The sequence below is a fragment of the Cynocephalus volans genome, chromosome 1 (genome assembly GCF_027409185.1).
Source record: "Cynocephalus volans isolate mCynVol1 chromosome 1, mCynVol1.pri, whole genome shotgun sequence".
NCBI lineage: Eukaryota > Metazoa > Chordata > Mammalia > Dermoptera > Cynocephalidae > Cynocephalus > Cynocephalus volans.
The window spans coordinates 267,421,139-267,442,522 of NC_084460.1; the positions used below are offsets into that span (position 1 = coordinate 267,421,139).

A 21,384-nucleotide genomic window follows, 5' to 3' on the forward strand; every position below is an offset into this window, starting at 1 on the left:
AGCTGGAAGGTCTAGATCAGTGGTGTTTGTGAGAACCACCTAACAAGACCTATTCTAGCTAGACCCCAGGAGCCTGTTAGAAATGCAAGATCTGGGGTCTCACCCTAGACCTGCCTGTGTTTTAACAAGATCCTCATGTGTTATATATATGCCCTTTGATATTTGAGAAACACTAAAATAGACTCATTGGGGAAACTGTGTTTCAGATTCAAAAGACATGGGTTGGGTTCACTTACAGCTCTGCCTTTGATTAGTTCCATGTCTAGGACAGGGCACGGTACTTCTCCAGGCCTTGATTTCCTTTTCCAGAAATCAAGGAGGTTGGGTTGGATAATCTCTAGTGCCCCGTCCATTCCTCATGCTCCATGCATCTGACTTACCCAGGCGTACACAGTGATAAGCTGCTGAGCCAAGCCTGGGGCTGGGCCTCCTTCCTGAGCTACTTCCACTACTGCTCCCAGGAAAGCCCAGCCCACCCTCTTCACTGTCTCCCACAAACAGCTCGACTACCACCCAGCCATCCTTGGGTGGGCCATGACCAAGACAGCTTGGGAGGAGAGTGGCAATCCCTGTGCCGCATGTGAGCCCTGGCTGGGGGGCAGCAACCAGTGAGTGAGAGCCAACCAGGTCAAGAGTGAGAGCCCTGCCTTGCCACGACCCTCCTGCACCGACATGAGGCCTCCGTAAACCCTTGGCCTCTCTAGGTGTCCACTCCTTCATCAAAAAGTAACAAAATTGACCTTCCAGTTCTGTTTCTTATTTTCTGTGATTCAACAACCTTGGAATTGTTTCTGTTAAGGGGAGAAGTCAAATCCTCAGTGTTAACCCTGAGATAACTCTATGGTTCGGCCACCAGGTTCAGGCCTTCCCAAGTCTTTAACCATTGACTACATGAATGGGAGGTTCCATTATTCACTCAGCAAACATTTGCTGCTCACCTACTACGTTACACACCGTCTATGGTAGGTTAAGACAGACTCTTCACTGCAGCTCCTGCTTCAGTGGAGGATACAGATATGTGTGCAGAGTTCCAACGCAGCGTGATCACAGGGCAACTGATTCCGAGAGAACACAGAAAGGGCAACTGATTCAGCTTGGGCTGGGAGGGATGGAGAGAACTCAGGGTGGGCTTCCTGTAGGAGGTGATGTCTGACATGAAGGAAGGAGTTTACTGAACCCAGAGTGCATTCACCCACTTGCAATGAAGGCATCAAGACAGGGGCATACTCACTGTGTGCCAGGCACCAAGCTAAACATTTTCTATAAAGTGTCTCATTTAACTGTTATAACAATTCTGTGAAGGAGCTTTTGTTAGCCCCATTTCTCAGATGAGAAAACTGAGGCACAGAGAGGTTAAGTAATATGAGGCACAGAGAGGTTAAGCAACATGAGGCACAGAGAGGTTAAGTAACATGTCCTTGGTCACAGAGCTGGGCAACGGTGGGGCACCAGGTCTGACAATTCCCCAGACTCTAACTGCAGAGATTAACTCTTCTTGTAAACAGTCATCCAAAAGAGAGTCTGCCGATCCTGGAGTGCTCTTAGGTAGCCCGGAGAAGATAGAAAGGACACACAAGGACACACACACACACACACACACACACACACACGCACACACGAGAAATCTGAATGCAATGTTCTTCGGGCAAGTGTTTTAAAGGAGGAAAAAAAGAAAAGTTGTTCTGAGGGAAAAAAAATAAGTGAGGCCAGTCGGGGGAGGGGAGGACAAAATGGCCCAGCAGTCGCAGCACCTGCCTCCTCGGCAGCGGCAGCGTGGCAGCGGCAGGGTGGCAGCGGCGGGGCGCGCGGGAACGCAGCTCCTCTCCCCACCCGGCCGCACGTGTGACTTCAGTAGCGCCGCTGCCGCTCCCGCTCCCCGTTCCCGGTCCCTGCTCCTGCCTAGCGCCTCTGTGCTCAGCGAGGGTGTCCTCGTCCTTACAAAAGGAGCTCCTTGCCGGTGAGCTCGAGACCCCAGGCGAGTCTGTCCCCAAGAGTCTGTTCTCCAGGTGTGCGGCATCTTTTAGTCTTGCCTTTTCCTCTCTGCGGTAGCTTGTGATGTCTCTACAGCCGGGACCTCCTGTGGATTTCATTCCTAGGTGAAGACTCTCAGAGCTCGAAGGTCTAAAAATCTGAAAAGTAGGCCGCCAGGGACCCTGGGGAGAAGGTGGGAGGCAGGCAGACCCCGGGAGTGCCACCCGAACAATTTAGACTTTTAAATTTATACAGGCTTTCTTTTGGCTATTTTTCCACACAGTCCCTTGAGGGGTAGAGAAAGGGAAGTAATTTGGGGCACTTACTATGAAGCAAGACACTATGCTAGGTGCCTTATGTATGTTTACCTCATTTTATCCCACTATAACCTTATGAGGTAAAGTGCATTCATTATCTCTACTTCACAGATGAGGATAAGAAAGCTCAGAGAGGTTAGGCGACTTGCTCAAGGTCACACAGCCAAGAAGTGGAGGAACTAAGATATGGACCCAGGTTTCTCTGACTCCAAGGCTTTTCAAGAGTTCCAATGCCATCCATGTGTTTCTGATTAAGAAATAGCTACAAAGTCAGGGTAACCCCACAAAATTATAGTGGCATTTTTTTAAGCCAGTATGAATCTCGGAGGTTATTTAGAATTTCTAAGTTCTTTTATATTGTGGATGAAGGAACCTGAAGCCTACAAGTCAAGAGAATTATGCAGTCACAGCTAATTATTAAAACCAATAAGGTAAACTGGAGTTTCTGCCTAGTGTTTGTGGGTATCTAGTTTAGTTCAGCTCAGTTTAGTTTCGTTTCCTCAGGGGCAGTTCTGGCTCCAGGAATAAACAGCTCCAGAAGGAGTAAGTATAATGATTGCCCCACCTATGCAAAGAAATGAGGAGTAGCCAGTGTTGGAAAAATGTTCCTAAAGCTGTGGAAAAAATAGCGAGACCAAAAGTATGTGCCACTCACCAGAATCTACAGCCTGGAAGGCAGAACGATGCAAGGTGCAGCCCAGAATCTACAGCCTGGAAGGCAGAACCATGCAAGGTGCAGCCTAATGCTGGGGATCTGGGCTCCTTGCTTCCCACGCTGCTCCGTGTGAGGCCTGCACACTGCCAGGCCCTGCTATTGGAGCCCACGCTGCTGGGTTCCGAATATTCCACTAGTTGCTAGTTCTCAGCACCTGGATGACCAAAATACTCCAGTACTGCTTTACTTTTTTTCTGGAAAGTATTGCGAAGTTCTTCGTAGTAGAGGAGGAGGAAGTGTGAAATGGTGCATCCTTAAGAATGTTTCTTGCTTACTCCCACTCAGACCGGCATGGAAACCTCAGGAAATCCCAAAGTCCCAGAACACAGCTGTTGCTTCTTGATTCTGAAAATTCTCTTCACCTTCCAGGAAAGAAAGCTCATTTCTAACATGGGACCTAAATGCATCAAAACCAAAAGCGGCTAAAACTAGAGACAAGTAAAACATAAAAAGGAAAATTATAAATTAATCTCACTTATGATCAAAGATGTAAAACTCCTAAATAAAATGTTAGCCAATCAAATCTTTAAGCTTTTTTTTTTTGGCAACTGGCTGGTTCAGGGATCTGAACCCTTGGCCTTGGCATTATTAATACTACACTTTTCCAAGTGAGCTAACCAGCCAGCCCTTTAAGCTTATTTTTTAAAAATAATAGCAATACACCATGACTGAATTTGTTTAATCACAGGAATTCAAAGATGGTCTAACATTTAGAAATCTGTGTATGTAATTTACATCAAGAGGTTAAAGCGGGAAAGCCTTAGGGCTCAAAAGATGCAAAAGGAAAAAAAAATTTATAAAATTCACCTATGGATGATTTAGAATTGTCAAACTAGGAACAAAAGAGGGCTTCCTGGTTTTGATAACGAGTATCTGCGAATAACCTATAGTAAACATCACACTTTAATGGTAGAACTTTAGAATCATTCTTTTCTATTCAAGATTGTACTAAGGATAACAAAAGAAGGAAAAGGTGAAAGGATGGAAAGGAGGAAGTGACACTGTCATTATCCCCAGACAAAATTATTATTTACATGGAAAATCCAAGGGACTCTACAGACAAGCCATTAAAAGATAAACAATTAAAAGAATTCAGCAATACTACTAAATATGGATCAATACACAAACATCAATTGTGGAAAAAATAGCATTTCAAAACATAAAGCACAATTAAAAATGGAATTTAAAAATAATTATTGTGGGGGCCGGCCCGTGTCTCACTTGGGAGAGTGCGGTGCTGGTAACAACAAGGCCACAGGTTCGGATCCCATATAGGGATGGCCAGTTAGCTCACTGGGTGAGCATGGTGCTGACAACACCAAGTCAAGGGTTAAGATCCCCTCATTGATCATCTTTAAAAAAATAATAATTATTATTATTATTATGGAAAACCCCAAGCATACACAAAGGTGGGCAGAACAGTGCAATGAATCCCACGTACCCATCTTGGGATTCATTGCACTGTTCTGCCCACCTTTGTGTATGGCCAATATTGTTCTCCTATATTCCCAACTCCTTCCTTTCTTCCATATTATTTTGAAACAAATTCCAGACATATCATTTTATCCATATGGACTTGAGTATGTATCAATAAACAATAAAAAAGACTCTTTTGACATAACCATAATGCCACTATTACACCTAAAAATTAAAATAATTCTTTAATATAATTGAATATTCAATCTGTTTTTTGAGTTCTAATTGTCTAATAATTATTATACTTGTTTTGAAGTTTGTTTGCAATTGGCTGATAAGACTTTAAGTATCATTTAACTTATAGATTCCTTCCCATTTTCCCCTCTTTTAGTTTATTCTTGGGAAATTAGGTAACTTGTCCTGTTGAATTTCCCACAATCTAGATTTTGCTGATTGTATCTTCATGGTGTAGTTTAACATGTTTTTCTGTCTGCTGTATGTCCTGTAAGTTAGTACTTGGATCTAGAAAATTGATCAGATTCAGGTTTGGTTTTTCCTTTTGGCAAGACCACTTCGTGGAGGGCATTGTGTTCCTCTATCAGGAGACATAATGTTTGTTTCTGCAATGCCAGCAGCTACAGATCCATTAATTCATTAGAGGTCGCAAAACAGTGATAATGACATTCTATCATTTCTTCTTCATCATTAGTTGGGAAATTCCTGCAAAGAGAAACTTTTCTTCATCTACTATTTAGTTATCCAGTGGAACAATTTATATAGGAAGGCAGGATAAATGCTTAATTCTTTTCCTTTATTTACCAATTTTTATAGTGATGAGTTGATTCCCCAGCATCTTCCTTCAGTGACCTAGTTATTTTTTAAGTATCATTATGAATTTGTGGATTTAAACATATGAGAATGTAATTTTTAAATACAACTTTTACTATACTAGTATATGTATACAAGTATATATCCTACATATACATGTATATATACATATATGAGAATATATCCTAGCAATAAGTCTACAAAAAGATGTGAGACTTTTATAAAGAAATTATTAAAATTTTATTAAAAGAAGTAAATCTGAATTAATGTTCTATGTAATACTGTATATGATGTTCATAGACAGGAAGACTCACTATCCTAAAGATGACAATTCTCCCTAAATTAATCATAAATTCAATGCAATTTCAATATTTTCAATTTTTAAAATCTGCAACAGGGTCTTTGGTGGAACATGATTAGTTTATCCTAGAATTCATATAGAAGGGCCAAAAATACCTGCTATGGTCTGATTGTTTGTGTCTTCCTCCCCCCAAATGCATATGTTGAAACCTAATCATCAATGTGATGGTATTTGGAAGTGGGGCCTTTGGGAGTTGATTAGGTCATGAGGGCTCTGCCATCATGAATGGGATTAGTGCTCTTATACAAGAAACTCCGGAGAGCTGCCTTGTCCCTTCTATCATGTGAAGACACAGCAAGGAGGCACCCTCTCTGAACCAGACAACAGGTCCTCACCAGACACCAAATCTGCCAGCACCTTGGTCTTTGACTTGCAGCCTCCAGAACTTCAAGAAATGTTTGATGTTTATAAGCCACACCCAGTTTATGGTATTTTATTATAGCAGCCCGAACAGACTAAGATAACAGCCAGTACAATTTTGAAGAAAAAGTGGAAGAGTTTGCCTTGCCAAATATCAAAAATTACTTTAAGGCTTTAATAAATAAGGCTGTATGCTATTGGCTTACAGACAGACAGAAAAGAATAGAGAATCCTGAAATAAATGCTCCTGTATGCAGAAACTTGATACACGGCAAAAGTAGCATTATAAAACACTGGGGAAACAGTCAGAAAAGGATAAGCTATTATTCACTATATAATTTTGAGAGAACTCATTATCCAGTTTTTAAATCCTTACCTCACAAAATATCAGGTGTATTCAGAATCTTAATGTCAAAAGCAAAACAAAAAACTTAAGAAGAAAGTACAGCAGAATATCTTTATGAATTTGGGAAAGAGAAAAACTTCTTATCCATGATTCAAAACAGAAATCATAAAGAAAATTATTGTTAAATCTGACTATATTGAAATTTAAAGTTTTTGACAAGACAACGTAAAGTTAAAAGACAAATCACAGATTAGAAGATCTCTGCAATGCATATAACCAACAAAGGATTAGTATCCAAAATGCAACAAGAACTTCTACAAATAGAGAAGGAAAAAGACAATCAACCCAAAAGAAAAATGAGCAACTGATATGAACAAGCAACTAACAGAAGAGAAAACCCAAATAAATGGCCAGGTAAAAAAAAATTCAACCTTGCTACTAATCAGGAAAATCCAAACTAAAACAAAAAGATATTCTTTCATATATATCAGATCAGCAAAAGTTAAAAGTCTATAAATACTCATTATAGATGAGGATATGGAGTTTAAGAAATTCAAAGCAATTTGGAAATATCCAATAAATTGAAGATGCACATACCCTACAACTCACCAATTTCATTCCCAGATTTATTTTAGATAAATTCTTTCTCTAAAGTAACTCACTTAAAAAGGCTTATTGCAGCATGGTAGTAATCATAAAAAGTTAGAAATAGTCAAAATGACCATCAACAGTAAAATGGATTTTTAAAACAACTGTCATATGTTTATAATCTGTCACATGTTTATACAAACTGTCATATGTTTATACAAAATTGTCATGTTTATTCAAAAACTGTCATATGTTTATACTGTACAGCAGCTTAAAATAAATGAATGAAAACTACATGTATTAACATGGATTAATCTCAAAAGTATAATGTTAAGCAAAATAAAGCAAATTGCAAAAGTTATATAAACGATGCCATTATATGAAGTTTTAATATGTAAAATAATGCTATATGTTGTTTATAGGTGCATTTTTATTTGTGGTAAAGATATAAAAGTATGTATAAGGACTGATAAATACCAAATTTCTTTACCAAAATGTGGACCAAATATGGCAAAATGTTAAAATTTCACAAAGCTAAGTGGTTCCATGAGGAATGATTATACAGTATTTTTTCTGTATTCTGAGTGCTTAAGAATTTTTATAAATTTTTATAGATCTTTTTTAAAAGCAGTTAGAAGTTGTAAGTTATTATTCAAAGTACTGACAGTTTGTTCCAACACTTCCTAAGTATTAGGTTATTCTACTAGGGGGCAGGGAATCACCTTTCTGTGGTCCACATCCCAAAACTGACAGGGTTTCAATTCTAATCAAAATGGTGAAATTACATCAGTGTAGAACCTCAGGTTTTGGTCAGTACAAATGCGCCCTCTTGTGGTCTTATCATGCCCTGTCCCAAAGTTCAAAAGAGTGGTGAAGAGCAGTGAATGTCTTCAGTGAGATAGTTTTTCTGGGTGAGATGAGCCATGTTAGGGAAAGAAACTCTCACAGAATTCCCCTTGTCACGAAGATATTTTGATCAGCTCCCACTGTCTGTTGATGTTTTGGTGGTGGTGGGTGGTGGTGGGTGGTGGTGGTGGTTGTCTGTGGCTGGCCGGTTAAGGGATGGAACCCCGTTATCAGCATCAAGCTCTAGCCAACTGAGCAACCGGCCAGCCCCCACATATTATCCAAAACAAAATAAACTCTGACGTATAAACTCTGATGTATAACCCCAAGCAGCCTTTGCGGTTTCCTCAACCACATTGTGCATTAGCAATCTGTCCCCTCTCCAAAGTCTGGAGGTCTATGTGCCAGGCAGTGGATGCCACTGTGAAGGGAACCTGAGTTGCAAAGAGGCTGGGGGGACCACCATCGAACACTGAAAAATGGAGTAATTATTTTATTAAGGGAATGATGTGGTGGGATGGCAGGTGAACGTTTTCTTTTCAAATATTTCTTTAACGGTATAACGTTAAGCTTCAGTAAATAAAATTGAGGAGAAATAATTCGTGCAAGAATGTACTGCTGTTTTTTGTTTTATGTTTTGTTTTGTTTCAGTATCTGTATCTGTCTTCCTTGCTAGAATTTAAGCTCCTTAAGGCCAGCGTCTGTGTCCATCCTACTCATCACTGTATTCCCATCACCAAGCACAATGCCTGGCATGTAGTAAATATTTAATAAATGTGGTAAATGAAGGAATGAATGACCATTTTCTCAGTGTAAATTGGTACAAATTTTCTGGGCAAAAATTTCGCAGTAGGCATTGTGCCTCAACTGTACTTCCTTTTACAAGCAAAGATGTGGACAAAGAATAAACCTTTTTTTTTTTTTTTCGTGACCGGCGCTCAGCCAGGGAGTGCACCGATCATTCCTATATAGGATCCGAACCCGCGGCGGGAGCGTCGCCGCGCTGCTAGCGCAGCACGCTACCGAGTGCGCCACGGGCTCAGCCCTAAACCTTTTAATAATCAAAAACATCCCTTTTAAGGATATTCTATGAAAAGTTCTTTATAGTTATAAAAATTTAGCCATATGAATTTTAAAATTACATTTGATTAAATCAATTATCGTACATACGTCCATATAATGAAATACTGTGCTACTACTAAAATAATTTTTAAGAATAATTATATGGGAAAATTGTAATAATATAAAGGTAGATTAAAATTGTGTATACACTCTGTAATCAATTCTATGAAAATATGAGTATGTAATTATATGTGCATGAAAGTAAATACATGAAAATATTTGCAATAGTTGTATGTGGGTACAGTGAGAGCAGTGAGGTTTTTTTTATTCTGATTGTTTATACCATATGCTGGCACTGATTTAGGCACTTTATTTGTATGAACATATTTCTTGCTAAGTTTTTTAAGCAGCTTTATTGAGCGATAATTGACATACAATAAATTGCACTTTTTAAAATTGTACAATAAGATGTTTTTATATGTGTATATACCCATGAAACCATCACCACAATCATATTCTATTTTACATATATAGAATCATACCATGTGTACTCTATTTTGTCTGATTTCTTTCACTCACTATAATCATTTTGAGATTCATCCATGCTGAGTGTATTAACAGTTCATTCCTTTTCACAGCTGAATAGTATTCCTGTGTGTGTGTGTGTGTGTGTGTGTGTGTGTGTGTGTGTGTGTGTGTGTGTACAGGTTTTTATTCACCTATTGATGGACGTTTAGGCTGTTTCAAGTTTTTGACCATTACAGATAAAGCTGCTATGAACATTTGTGTACAGGTATTTGTATGGACATATGCTTTCATTTGTCTTGGGTAAAATACCTAGGAGTAGAGTAGTTGAATGATATGGCAGGTATATATTTAACTTTTTAAGAAACTGCTAAAGTGTTTTTTTACGTGGTTGTACCATTTTAACATTGCAAGCAGTAGTAGAAGAGAGTTCCAATTCCCCTATATCCATGTCAATTCTCATCATAGTCAGTCTTCAGTTTTAGTCATTTCTAATAGTTATGTGTAGATTGTGGGGTTTTTCTTCTTTATGCTTTTCTGTGTTTTCCAAATTTCCTGCAATGAAATTTATCTTCCATAATTAAAAAATTGTTTAAGGTAACTAAAATAAAAGGAAAGGTAGCCTGGCCCAATATGAAGTCTTAGTCTGGGGACTCTGATCATTCTGTCAGTGCCACCCTATATGGTCTTCAGAGCACACAGCAGCGTGCGAGCTGTGTGGCCTGTGTAAGCCTTCCTCGTAGGAAAACTTTTTTTTTTAAATCAACTTGCTTTTCAATGTTATAGCCCACACTGGGGTTTTAAGAAAAAATTTAAACACACGTGTAAACCTCCCACTGTAACATATTATTTTCTTTTTGTTTTCTCTTCCAGTCCTTATCCATCCAGATTTTACTGATTTCTAACACACTGTTCTGTAGTTTGTATTTTTACTTGTTACTATATCATAAATGTTTTCCATATTGCTTATTTATCTTTTTAACCATAATTTTTAATGTCAAATCAATGCATCATAAATTATTTCCCCAGTCTCCCTTTTTGAGCTATTTTTAATTTTTCATTATTAATAATGTTACAATAAATAAGTTGGTACAAAAAGTTTGTTTCTTCTTTTGAATTATTTCTTATAATACCCAGGAGGTAAATTTCTGATCAAAAGCTAGAATATTTTTCCGGCTCCTGATACAGACTGTTATATCACTTTCCCAAAGGATATTTAATACTAACTTTAATGTCACTTGCCAAGTGCCAGCAGTGTTTTCTACAGTACTTGCTAATTTCCTACATATAACATACCTCATTGTTCTCATTTGCATGCTGCTGACTACTCACCAAGTAGACGTTTTTCCATGTCTAATCTCCTCCTAGGATAATTGCCTGTTCTCCTTTGCTGATTGAGGATACTCCTTGTTTTTACAGACCCAGAACCAAGGAGTGTGACCCTTGACCATGTCAATGCTTCCCTTGCTGAGCACACCCAGATCCCCGAGGCAGATACTGTGCAAGAGGTGTAAGCATTCAAAGTTGTAATGACACCGACTTCTTTATTTTGTTTTTCTTTATTTTTAATTGTTCGGTTTCTGTTTTTTCCTGAGAGGCATGAGGATTCTCAGCTGCCAGCATGCTCTGACAGCTGGAATTAAGCAAAGATTCTTGGGGAGGATTATATTGTGATGTGTTTCTACTTAAACCATATTCTTCAGCTGGGTGGGCAAAGAATGAAGTTTAACTCAAACAGTGTGAAAGCAGCTTTTTCCATTTGTTCTTATATATGAGAGCTACAGAGATTCCTACAAAACTGAGCTCTATCAATTCAGCCTTGGTTTCTCTCTCAGCATTCACTCAGCTCTGGGTAAAATAAATAATACTAATACCAGTACTAATAATAAGTACTAACATGTATCGAGTGTTTCCTGTGTACTCACTATGTGCTTACAATGAGCTCATTGATCAGCAGCTCAGCCAGTCAGGCCCAGTCATTTGACCTAAGTCCCCTTTGGCAGTGGCAGCTGTGTGGTCATCTCTGCCTCCATGTGGAACTATTGCCTATTGTGACCTCCCATGAGCCCAATGACTTGAGAACCTCACCTGGCCAGGGGCATAAGGATTCTCTCCTGGACCAAAAAAGCTTGTGTGTTGCCCAGGAGCAAAGAGAAGGACACTTGGATGAATGAGGCAGCTATATGAGGAATTCCATTTTTTAATTTTTATATCTAATCTTTTTCCACAATGTATTTAAATTGCTTACAACTACCCACCACCACCAAAAAAGATAAAATAATCAAAAATTTTTTAAATAAAGAGGACAAAAAACCCACAAACACTCCACGAAAGTCATTATAGTCATCATGACCAGATTTCATACTCAACACAGAGATTCCTGAACTTGAAAGAAAAAAAAAAAAAATAGAATGACACAATCAGGTTTGTGGTTCTCATTTGCAGCATACCTGTTCCTCGGGGAAAATAAAGCTTTCCCTAGCACTAAATTCTAAAGGAGACTTCTGCTATGGGTTTTATAGAGTGACAATGAATGATTTAAAGACTCGTATATTTACAGGAAATTCCATTTGCCTCATTCAACAAATATTTCTCAGGTTTCCACAGTAAGGCCCTGTGCTAGCACAGCACAGAAAATATAATACCCATTTAGCTAAAAAAGAAAATGCCCAGAACCAGACCTGGCACATGGTAGCTGCTCTGCTGTGTGACTGAAATCCACGTGGTTGTTTTTCAGTTGCCTTTTTACCCAGAGGGCATAAGCCAGTTATTCTCAGGACATAGAACTAACACAGCATAGGACCTTTTAGTGGCTGCATCTGATCAAGAATAGAATTCAGGGGCACAAAGAAATGGATGTACAGTTGCTTGTTCCTAAGACAATCTTTCTTAAAGGTCTTTCTTTTTCCAGCTAAGCCTTTGATGAAAGAAATGTCAGCTAAATAATTCTATGTCATTCAATTAAAGGCATAAATATGCAATCCCAAAGAGGCAAATTATTTCTCCTGCCCTCTGAGTTTTAGGATTTACCACAAGGAAACCCCAAAAGTGAAGACCAATCTTCCTAATCTCCTTATCAGGTATGTGTTGAAGAAAAGAGAGTTAATATGTCAGATGCCCAGCACAGTGACTGGCAGAGAACAGGTGCTCAATCAGTGTTCATTCACTTGCTCTTTCTTTCCACCAGAGTTTTTAGTTTGGTCCCGTTGGTTTTCTGTTTTCGAAGGGACAGACATTATGATGTAAACCATCTGCACAGAGGACTTCCAGGACATGGGCTTGAGTCACCAGAGAGGATGGGTGCTGTGGATACATCTCTTCTTCCAAGAGAAAGAGAAGGGAAGACTGAACCAAGACTGTCTAACCAGCAGACACCAGCCACCATCAGTCATGTGAGTGCAAACACCTAGGAGCTGGGTCTGAAGGCCCTGTCTAGATCCCATAAGGCTACCATGTACAGTTGTGTAGACTGCTTACTGCACAGAGCACCTGACAAAGTGGGGAAGTGGGAGCTGGAGTCCAGCCTGTGGTCTGCTCACCACGTCTACACCAACCACAGCATCGGTCTGCATCCTCCTGGATGGGGCGCCCATTTCTAATCCCTACAAAGGTACGGAGTAGATAGCCGTGGCCTCACTCTGCCATCTCTCTTAGGTGGAGCCTCCATGTTGTCCCAGCCCATGGGGAAAGCTGAAGACTGACATGGCTATGGCCATCAGCCTGAGGTTTCCTGAAGTTAGCAAATGATGCAGCAGAAAATAAAGCTGGCTTTGTTTTAGAATCTTTAACTACTAATTGTGGCAACACCAGTCTATCAAATGTGAAAACTATTTCACCTTGATCCAGTTCTGTAGACCATGATTTAGCATCAAAAAAAGCAGGCAGGCCATAAAGTGTATTTTCTTCCTCTTCCCTCCTATGATGTTATTCCTAGCAGTTTTAAATCAAAGATTGAATCTTTGAATCTCCCCACCAGCTCCACATTCTCGAAGACTTGCTCTCTGGCCTCATCTAGAACCCACACAGATTCCATTCTAAGCCATTCTGTCATCCGGTTCAACATAATCTTCCTTTGATTTTTTTTTATTTCCTACATGCATCATGGTCCCTTTCCTTAATTTCTCACCTTTAGGAGAGGGAGTTGACTGACAAAGCCAAGAGAAAGAAAAGAACAGAGACAAACAAGACCAAAGCACCCAAAAGGGAGAGAGAAGGAAAGGTCTATGGGGAAGCAGGAGCTGCTGTTGGTAAGAAAATGTGCCCACAAGGGACAACCCAGAAGACTCTTAATGGGGTTGGGGAATTGGTATAGACAATCAGCATGGATCCTACAGGAAAAAATTGTTTGAGTCTCCCTGACTACCACAGATAAGATGGTGTTGCAATGGGATAGAGCAGCGGGAGCCTCGAGACCTGTGATCGCCACTACAGAAGTGATGATCATAATAATTACAGCACAGTATTCAGTTCTTACTGAGTACCTACTGTATTAGGAGCTCCGCATATATGATCACATGAAATCTTCACATCATCTCCATGAAGTAAACGCTGTTATTATATTCACATAGCAGTTGAGGCTCAGAGAGGTTGGGTGACTTACATAAGATCAAATAGATCAGAGGTAGTAAATTGGTGGACCCAAGGTTTGTCCTTTCCTGTTTGACTCCCAACACATGCTGCTACCACTGTCTCTATGAACTAATAACTTTATCATAATTGGAGTATGGGGTAGTGGGAGCATTTGGGAAGGGGAAGGATGCAAAAAGCTCTGAATGGCCCTCCCAGCTACCATTTCCTTCCCAGTTCCCTGTGTAGTACCTTACAAGGAACTCAGATTTCTTGCTTCTGAAGATTTTCTTTACCCTAAAACTTACACCCGTCTTTTACTGCCCACATGATTCAGAAGACACTCCAAAAAAATCAAATGCTGTTGGAAAGGACAACATCGGATACAGTCCTGGGCCAGATCTGTTTTCTAGGTTTGCTTTTTAAACTCCTGCTGAGTTTGCATTTTTGTAGCTCATGACTGGGGAGCACTAGCAGGATTGGGAGAAGGAAATCCTTGTGGCCTCCAGAGTGAACTGAAGAAGAGTCCTTAGAGTATGGAAAGCTTCAACTTTGCCCGGTTACTACAAAAGCTGCGACCTTAAGCCAGACTCTCCGGCATGAATTTCCACCTGTGCATGCAGGTGTCCCCTCTGGAGAGTCTTGCCCCACCACAGGTCAAGTAGAACTTGGAGTAGGTGATATAGGACTTTTCTAACAGCAAGACTACTGAATGACAGTTGATCCAAATAGGATAAGGCACTTCCCTGTGGAACTAGATTCTGGGGGTGGGGCTTAGGAATCTGCACCCCAGGTGATTCCATTGCATGCTAAAGTTTAAAAGTTACTGAAATGGATGTATAGAGATCACGTTTACTTAACTCAGCTACACTTCTGTGTCCAATTGTTCTCCCCCAGGAAAGGCAAAGGACTCAAAAGCTGAAAAAAAATTAGAAAAAAAACCAAGAGCTAAAGGGAAAAGGACACAGAAAGAAAGGAATCTGGAGATAGCAGCAGAGCTGAACGGGCCTGATGTCATTAACTCTAAGGAAACAGAAGACATATCAGATAGAGGTTTCTTCCCTTCAGACTCTATTGTAAATGATCCTTGGCTTTCTCTTAAACATGGTGCTCAGGAGAGCCAAGTTTCTATAGATGGAAGATCATCACCCCCTCAAGCTCTAACTGTCACCGACAACATGCAATCTGAAGACGAGAGAAGCCATGATGACCCTTCCAAGGTAGGATTTGATATTCTCACCTTGGCCAGGAGTCTGTCCTCACTTGGTGCAACTGTAGAGGTGGGGAAAATTGCTCCTAATTATATTGCAATTACTGAAACAGCTCCACTATATAATGGTCTTATTTGTTCTACTTTGGTACCTTCTGACCCTAAGAAGAAGCTAGATCTCCTCAAAGACACAGGGTAGCAAAGCCCCCCTGAAGTGAGGGGCATTCTGTGAGGCACCCAACATTGCCAGGGCCTGTATTCACCCCGTAAAGAGCAGGAAATGGGCACAGCACCCATCTGCGAAAGGTGCAAGTCTCATCCTTACAGGGAAAGGTGGACACTGGCTGTCAGAGCCAAACACCTAGCCTTGACTTGGCCTGAACTCAGCCATTGCTTGCCTCCCAAAAGCTGTGGAAATTCCCTCTTTCCTAATCTGCTTTTCTGTGGTGCACAGCTGGACCAGAAGTAGCTTACACACACATGTCAGGTTTTACAAGGTGCGTTTTCACGTAAGAGTCACTTTATTCCAGGGGCCCTAAGTCTAATGTGGAGGTTTGTAGAGAAAAACTGAGTGTAAGATAAATTAGCCTTGAAAATTTCTGCAATTAACCAAAAAGAATACCATACAGATACATCATCTCTCAGTAAGACTAATACAGCTAATTTTTCCTCTGCTGTTGGAACAAATCACTATTTCTTCCAGAGATGAAGTGCTGAACTACATTTAGAGATCTTGTACAAAAAAACAAACAAAAAGTATCTTTAAACACTACAAACACACATATAGCTAAGCCACTGTGGCTAAACTCTCATAAATTACATGTGCATATGGTATACTCTGCTGAATCTCATTTTATCTTTACAACTACACTTGTGAGCCAGGTATGATTACTGCCATTTCACAGACCTAGAAACTGAAGCTAGACTTAAACTCAGGTCCTTTGAATATAAACTCGGGTCACTATTTTAAGTTATTATCTATTTACTTATTTTATAGCACATGGTCTTCCAAAAAGGATTTCAGGAAGATTCTCTTATTCTCAATCCCTCCCAGCTGCCTAGATTACAGAATTCTGCACTGCACAACAGATTTTAACCTGTGGGCAGAACCTTTCTGAGCCTGACAGATCATCAGAGTTTCTTAGATTTATTGTTAATCCACAGTACCATGCCACCTCTGCAAAAGCTAAAAAGCAAGGTTTCACTCCAAGTTGAATACAGAGTTCCCATGGAAGAGTTGCCTCTCAAGGTTCTCTTGATGAGAATATTTCTGACTGAGAAGGAGGCATTAGGGAGAAAAAGAAAGCTATAACAATCTGTACATTAACTGAAAGTACAATCTTTCATTGAAAAGGTCGGTTTCTATGGGTTTAAAAGTGAGTCTGACCCATCTACACCTAAGATTGCCCCTGGTAAGACAGCCTCTAACTAGAACCTGTGGTTCCCAGCCCTGGTTCATATTAGAATCACCTGAGAAACTTTTTAAAAGCACCAAGGTCTCCCCCTAGAGATTTTCATTTAATTGGTCTGGGTGGGGTCGTGGCCTCAAGTAACTTTGGAAAGCTCCTTGGTGATTCTAAAATGCAGCTGGGGTTGAGAACACGAACCTACAATGTACTGGACATTATGTTGGCTCTTTCATTATTTCAATTAATTCTGGTAACCATACCATGAGGAAGACAATATCAGGAAAATTAAGTTGTGACCCCCAAATACCAAAGCAAGTAAGAGAGAGACTTGAATCCAGGACCATTGGACCCCAAGGTCCAAGCTGGTGGCAGCAGAGTTTATGCGGTTGTGGTCAGAGTGTGGAGTCTGCTTGGGGTGGAGAAGGGCTCACTCCTGCTGAAACAGCCCCATATGTTCCTGGCACTAAGAACAGTCCGGTTCCGTAGGCCCTCCTCGCTAAGAGGGAGGAGGAGAAGGCTTCTCGAGACTGGCTGCGAACAGAGAGGGCCGAGATGAGGTGGATGGAGGTGGAGAGGAGGAGAAGAGAGCAGGAGGAACAGAGGTGGCTCCAGCAGGAGCAGCTGGAAAGAGCAAAGAAGATGAAGGAAGAGCTGGAGCTGGAGCAGCAGAGACGTGCAGAGGAGATCCGGTGGGTTGGGCAACCAGAAAGACTATGGCCATGTTAGGAAACAGAAGGCAAGGGTGGGTTCTGAGGCTCATGCCCTGAAGTGAAACAGCATTATGTCATTTTTCTCTATCCTCAGGTATCCTAGGAAGAGATAAGATGCATGTCTTGACCATAAGGGTTACTCAAGATAGATGTTCAGGGGATCTCCTTGGGAAGGCTTTCAAATGCAGTTCAGCCAACATTTGCTGAGCTCCTGCCATGCTGGTCTGCATTGTGCTAAGCCCTTTCACAGGCTTTGACTCTAATTTAATCTTTACAAAATCCTGTGAGGCAGCAGTTTCAAAATCCATTTAATAAGGATGGAAAATGAAGCTCTGAGAACCTAAGGCCCCTACCCCAGAGCACAGAATTGTGCTGCAACTTCTAGCTTCTAGTTCCAGGCCCATTGTGTTCTCACCTCTGCTCTTCAATCCTTGGATTTCCAAATCCTTGGAAAACCCAGCTTCCTCAGAATGGGATGCTCCCTGTGGCCTGTGGGCACTAAACCTCCCCCAGGGCGCTGCCTGTTGGCTTGTCTCACAAGGATGCACCAGCATTTTCTGCCATTTCCCTGATCATCTTGTGTTTTCTCAGCGTGAGGAAACAGAGACTCGAAGAAGAACGGCAGCAGCACGAGGAGGAGGAGAAAAAGCAGCAGCTCCAGTTGCAAGCAGCCCAGGAGAGAGCCCGGCAGCAGCAACAGGAGTTCCGGAGGAAACTGCAAGAACTGCAGAGAAAAAAGCAGCAGGAAGAAGCCAAGAGGGCTGGTGAGGATTCTCGAGTTCTTTGTTCATCTCTCTGGGACAGAAATTATCCCACTGCAGGTGTTCATTTATTCCTATCCTAGGCCTTAGGGTGTGAAGCTCATACACTCTAAATGTATGAGCTGATTTTTTTCAAAGTGATTATTATGTGAGACTATAGTGAGTTGATATAGAAGCTCAGAATAAGAAAGGAAAGACTCAAGGCCGGCCCGTGGCTCACTCGGGAGAGTGTGGTGCTGATAACACCAAGGCCACGGGTTCGGATCCCTATATAGGGATGGCCGGTTAGCTCACTGGCTGAGCGTGGTGCTGACAACACCAAGCCAAGGGTTGAGATCCCCTTACCGGTCATCTTTTTTTTTTTTTAAAAAAAAAAAAGAAGAAAGGAAAGACTCACTTGTGGAAATGACACCAGGGTCCCACTCTCAATTCAGTATTCTGAACTGGGACCTTGCCTCTCTCTTTGCCCTTGCAGCATTGCTCAGGAGATACCTAAATTGGAGACACAACCCTCCTCTTGCTTCCTTCCCTAGCAGATGGAAACAACCACAGACATCTGGATAGCTTCAGGGCAGACTTTCAGGTGTAGATGTGTGAACTCTATCCAGCCTCACTTTTGAGGAAAAGGTAGAAACTTCACTGTGACCACTTCCTGGTTCTGGCTTTTTAGACTGGTCAGTCTGACTGAGTAAGCACCAAGTTTCTCTAAACCCTGACCTGACACCCCTCCCCCACCAGCTGCATACCACTCCATGAACACACAACGTCCTGGAAAATACTTCCCCAAAGATTTGTATTAATTGTATGTTGCACTGCACATAGTAGGTGCTTGATAAAGGATTCTTAAATTAGTAAGTTAACTCCCGAGGTAATCCCCACAGAGGATCTGGCAGCCTGCTGGCAGATAAACTGCAGAATCTATCAAGGGGAGTCCCTGGGAATCACAAAAAAAAAAAAAAAAAGCCTACCCCTTTTTCTTTTCTGCAGAGGCAGAAAAGCAAAGGCAGAAGGAATTGGAAATGCAGTTAGCAGAAGAACAAAAACGCCTGATGGAAATGGCTGAAGAGGAACGAATAGAGTACCAGCTGCGGAAACAGGAAGCAGAAGAAAAGGCTCGATTGGAGGCAGAAGAGAGGAGGCAAAAGGAAGAGGAAGCAGTAAGGCTGGCTCTGGAGGAAGCCATGAAACAAGTCCAGGAACGAGCCAGGTACTGGACAGTGGGGCAACAGCTCACAGAGATTTCTCAAGGGCTTGACAGTCTGGTGCTAGTGCTAGCCTTGTACTGCCTTTGGACAAGCAAGGTTTTCCCACCCACACCCCATAAGCATGGTTTGGAAGACTAAAACACAAAGAATGATTCTTTTGCTGCAAACGTCACACGATTTCTTCATGGCTTAGAACGTGTATTAAAGCTGGAAGGGAGTTTAGAGATTATCTATCTCAATCCACTGGTTTACTGATGAGAAAAGTAAATCCCAGAGGAAGGATCTTGAATCACAGCAGTACAGCGATTTAGAGGCAATGCCAGGACCAGATCTAAGACCCCCTAATTCCAAACCCACTGCCTTCCTCAGTATTTATTGAGAGCCTATCATGTGCCAAACACTGTTCTCAATACTGGGAGTTCAGGAGTAAGCAAGATAGACAAGATTTCTTCTCTTGTGGCATTTATGTACTAGGGGAAAAGGCGAGGGTTGGGGTGGGGAGACAGACTCTAAACAAATAAAAATAAAGGGTTTCTTTTTTTTAGCTAGCAATAAATGCTATGCAGAAAATTTTTAAAGATGTTATAGGATTGCAGGAAGCTTATTTTAGGTTGTTGGTCAGGGCAAGACCTCTAAGAGGTGTCACATAAAGTAAGACTTGAATGACAAGGAGTTAGCCACATAAACGGTTGGGGAAAAAATATTCCAGCAAGTAAATAGTAAGTGCAAAGGTCCAAAGTAGGTGTGTTGGAAGAATAAAAGAAAGTCAGCATGGCTGGAATGAAGTGAACAAGGGGCAAAGAGTACTTCCAGATGAAGTTAGAGATGCAGGCCAAGACCAGATCTAATAAGGGCCTTGTTAGAAGCACAGAACCAAAGTCATCAGGGACTTTCCCTCCTTATACTCCTACATTTTAATAATGATGATTGCATCTCTCCGATAACAGACTTTGAGTAATGTGATTTCAATTGCCTTTAAAAACTAGGTCCTCTGTAGTTGCGACATCATGAATTTCCCCTCCTTAGTGAGAGCAATAGTAATTCCTCCTTAGAACCATCAAAATAGACGGTAAAGAGGCACAACCCAGGAAATCGTGTGATTCCAACCTTAACTGTAAACAGTATTCCACTTGAAATTTATTTTCCACAACTTAAGCTTAAGCTAATAAATACTGTTTAGGGGACCAGAAATAGAAGGCAGCCAGAACAACTCTATATCAAGGTTTTCTGCTAAACTTGAGTTGTTCCTTGGACTTTCCTTAGTTGTTTCATGAACTACAAAATGGATCATTAGGAAAGTCCTGATTCAATTTCAAAATTATGTATTCCATTTTATCATAGCAGCAGGTTCCTAAGTATTAAGACCAAAAGCAAGCTATTGGAGTTCTAACCTACCACGAACAGAAAACTGACAGTCGGGCCAAGCCCGTGGCGCACTTGGTAGAGTGCTGCACTGGGAGCGCAGCAACGCTCCCGCCGCGGGTTTGGATCCTATATAAGAATGACTGGTGCACTCACTGGCTGAGTGCCGGTCACGAAAAAAATGACAAAAAAAAAAAAAAAAAAAAGAAAACTGACAGTCATCTGAGTGGAGCAGAAAACCAAGTATAACTGAAGGGGTGAAGGATAGAGCCTCATTCCACCAAAGGTTAGGAGAACTTAATGCCAAATGGCTTTACTTCATCTTCACTTGCATGACATTAGCCCAGGTATTTTAACTTCTCTGGCCTGTTTCCTCACCTCTAAAACAAAGGAGTTCCTTCTAGCTGTACAAGTTTAACTGTGAATTATGCTTTTCCTTTTACTTTTCCAATAGGAGGCTCATGACACCCTAAACCTCATATGTAGTTATTAAACGAACACCGTGATCTTACACTAAAACGTTAGATCAACAACTCCAAGTCTAACTGATGATTATTCATAAACAAGTAGAACTTTGGATATAAGGACAATTTCTAGGATGCTTAATCATTGTTGGAATTGGGGGTGGGGTTGTCTCCTTAGGCAAAAAGCTGCTTTGGAGAAACATCTTCATTTCCATCAACAACTCCATAAGGAAGCCAGTGGTATGCAGTGGACACAGAATATTTCCAGACCATGGATTTACTCTTATTTCCAGTTCCTACCAACACCCAGGCCTTAAGGCTAGAAGAAGACTAAAAAGTAAGTTGGTAAGTGGTGACAAAAA

General features: G+C 41.0%; 1 protein-coding gene across 1 annotated transcript in view; it reads left to right on the top strand.

Moving 5' to 3' along the window:
* Nucleotides 1–21,339, top strand: part of KIAA2012 (KIAA2012 ortholog) — a 101,894-nt gene extending 80,555 nt beyond the window's left edge. Inside the window, 8 exon segments of the mRNA XM_063112427.1 lie at nucleotides 10,755–10,845; nucleotides 12,562–12,727; nucleotides 13,468–13,582; nucleotides 14,799–15,121; nucleotides 17,007–17,209; nucleotides 17,822–17,994; nucleotides 18,979–19,198; nucleotides 21,201–21,339. Of these exon segments, the coding sequence (XP_062968497.1) occupies nucleotides 10,755–10,845; nucleotides 12,562–12,727; nucleotides 13,468–13,582; nucleotides 14,799–15,121; nucleotides 17,007–17,209; nucleotides 17,822–17,994; nucleotides 18,979–19,198; nucleotides 21,201–21,339 (1,430 nt within the window).
* Nucleotides 21,340–21,384: the final 45 nt, after the last annotated feature.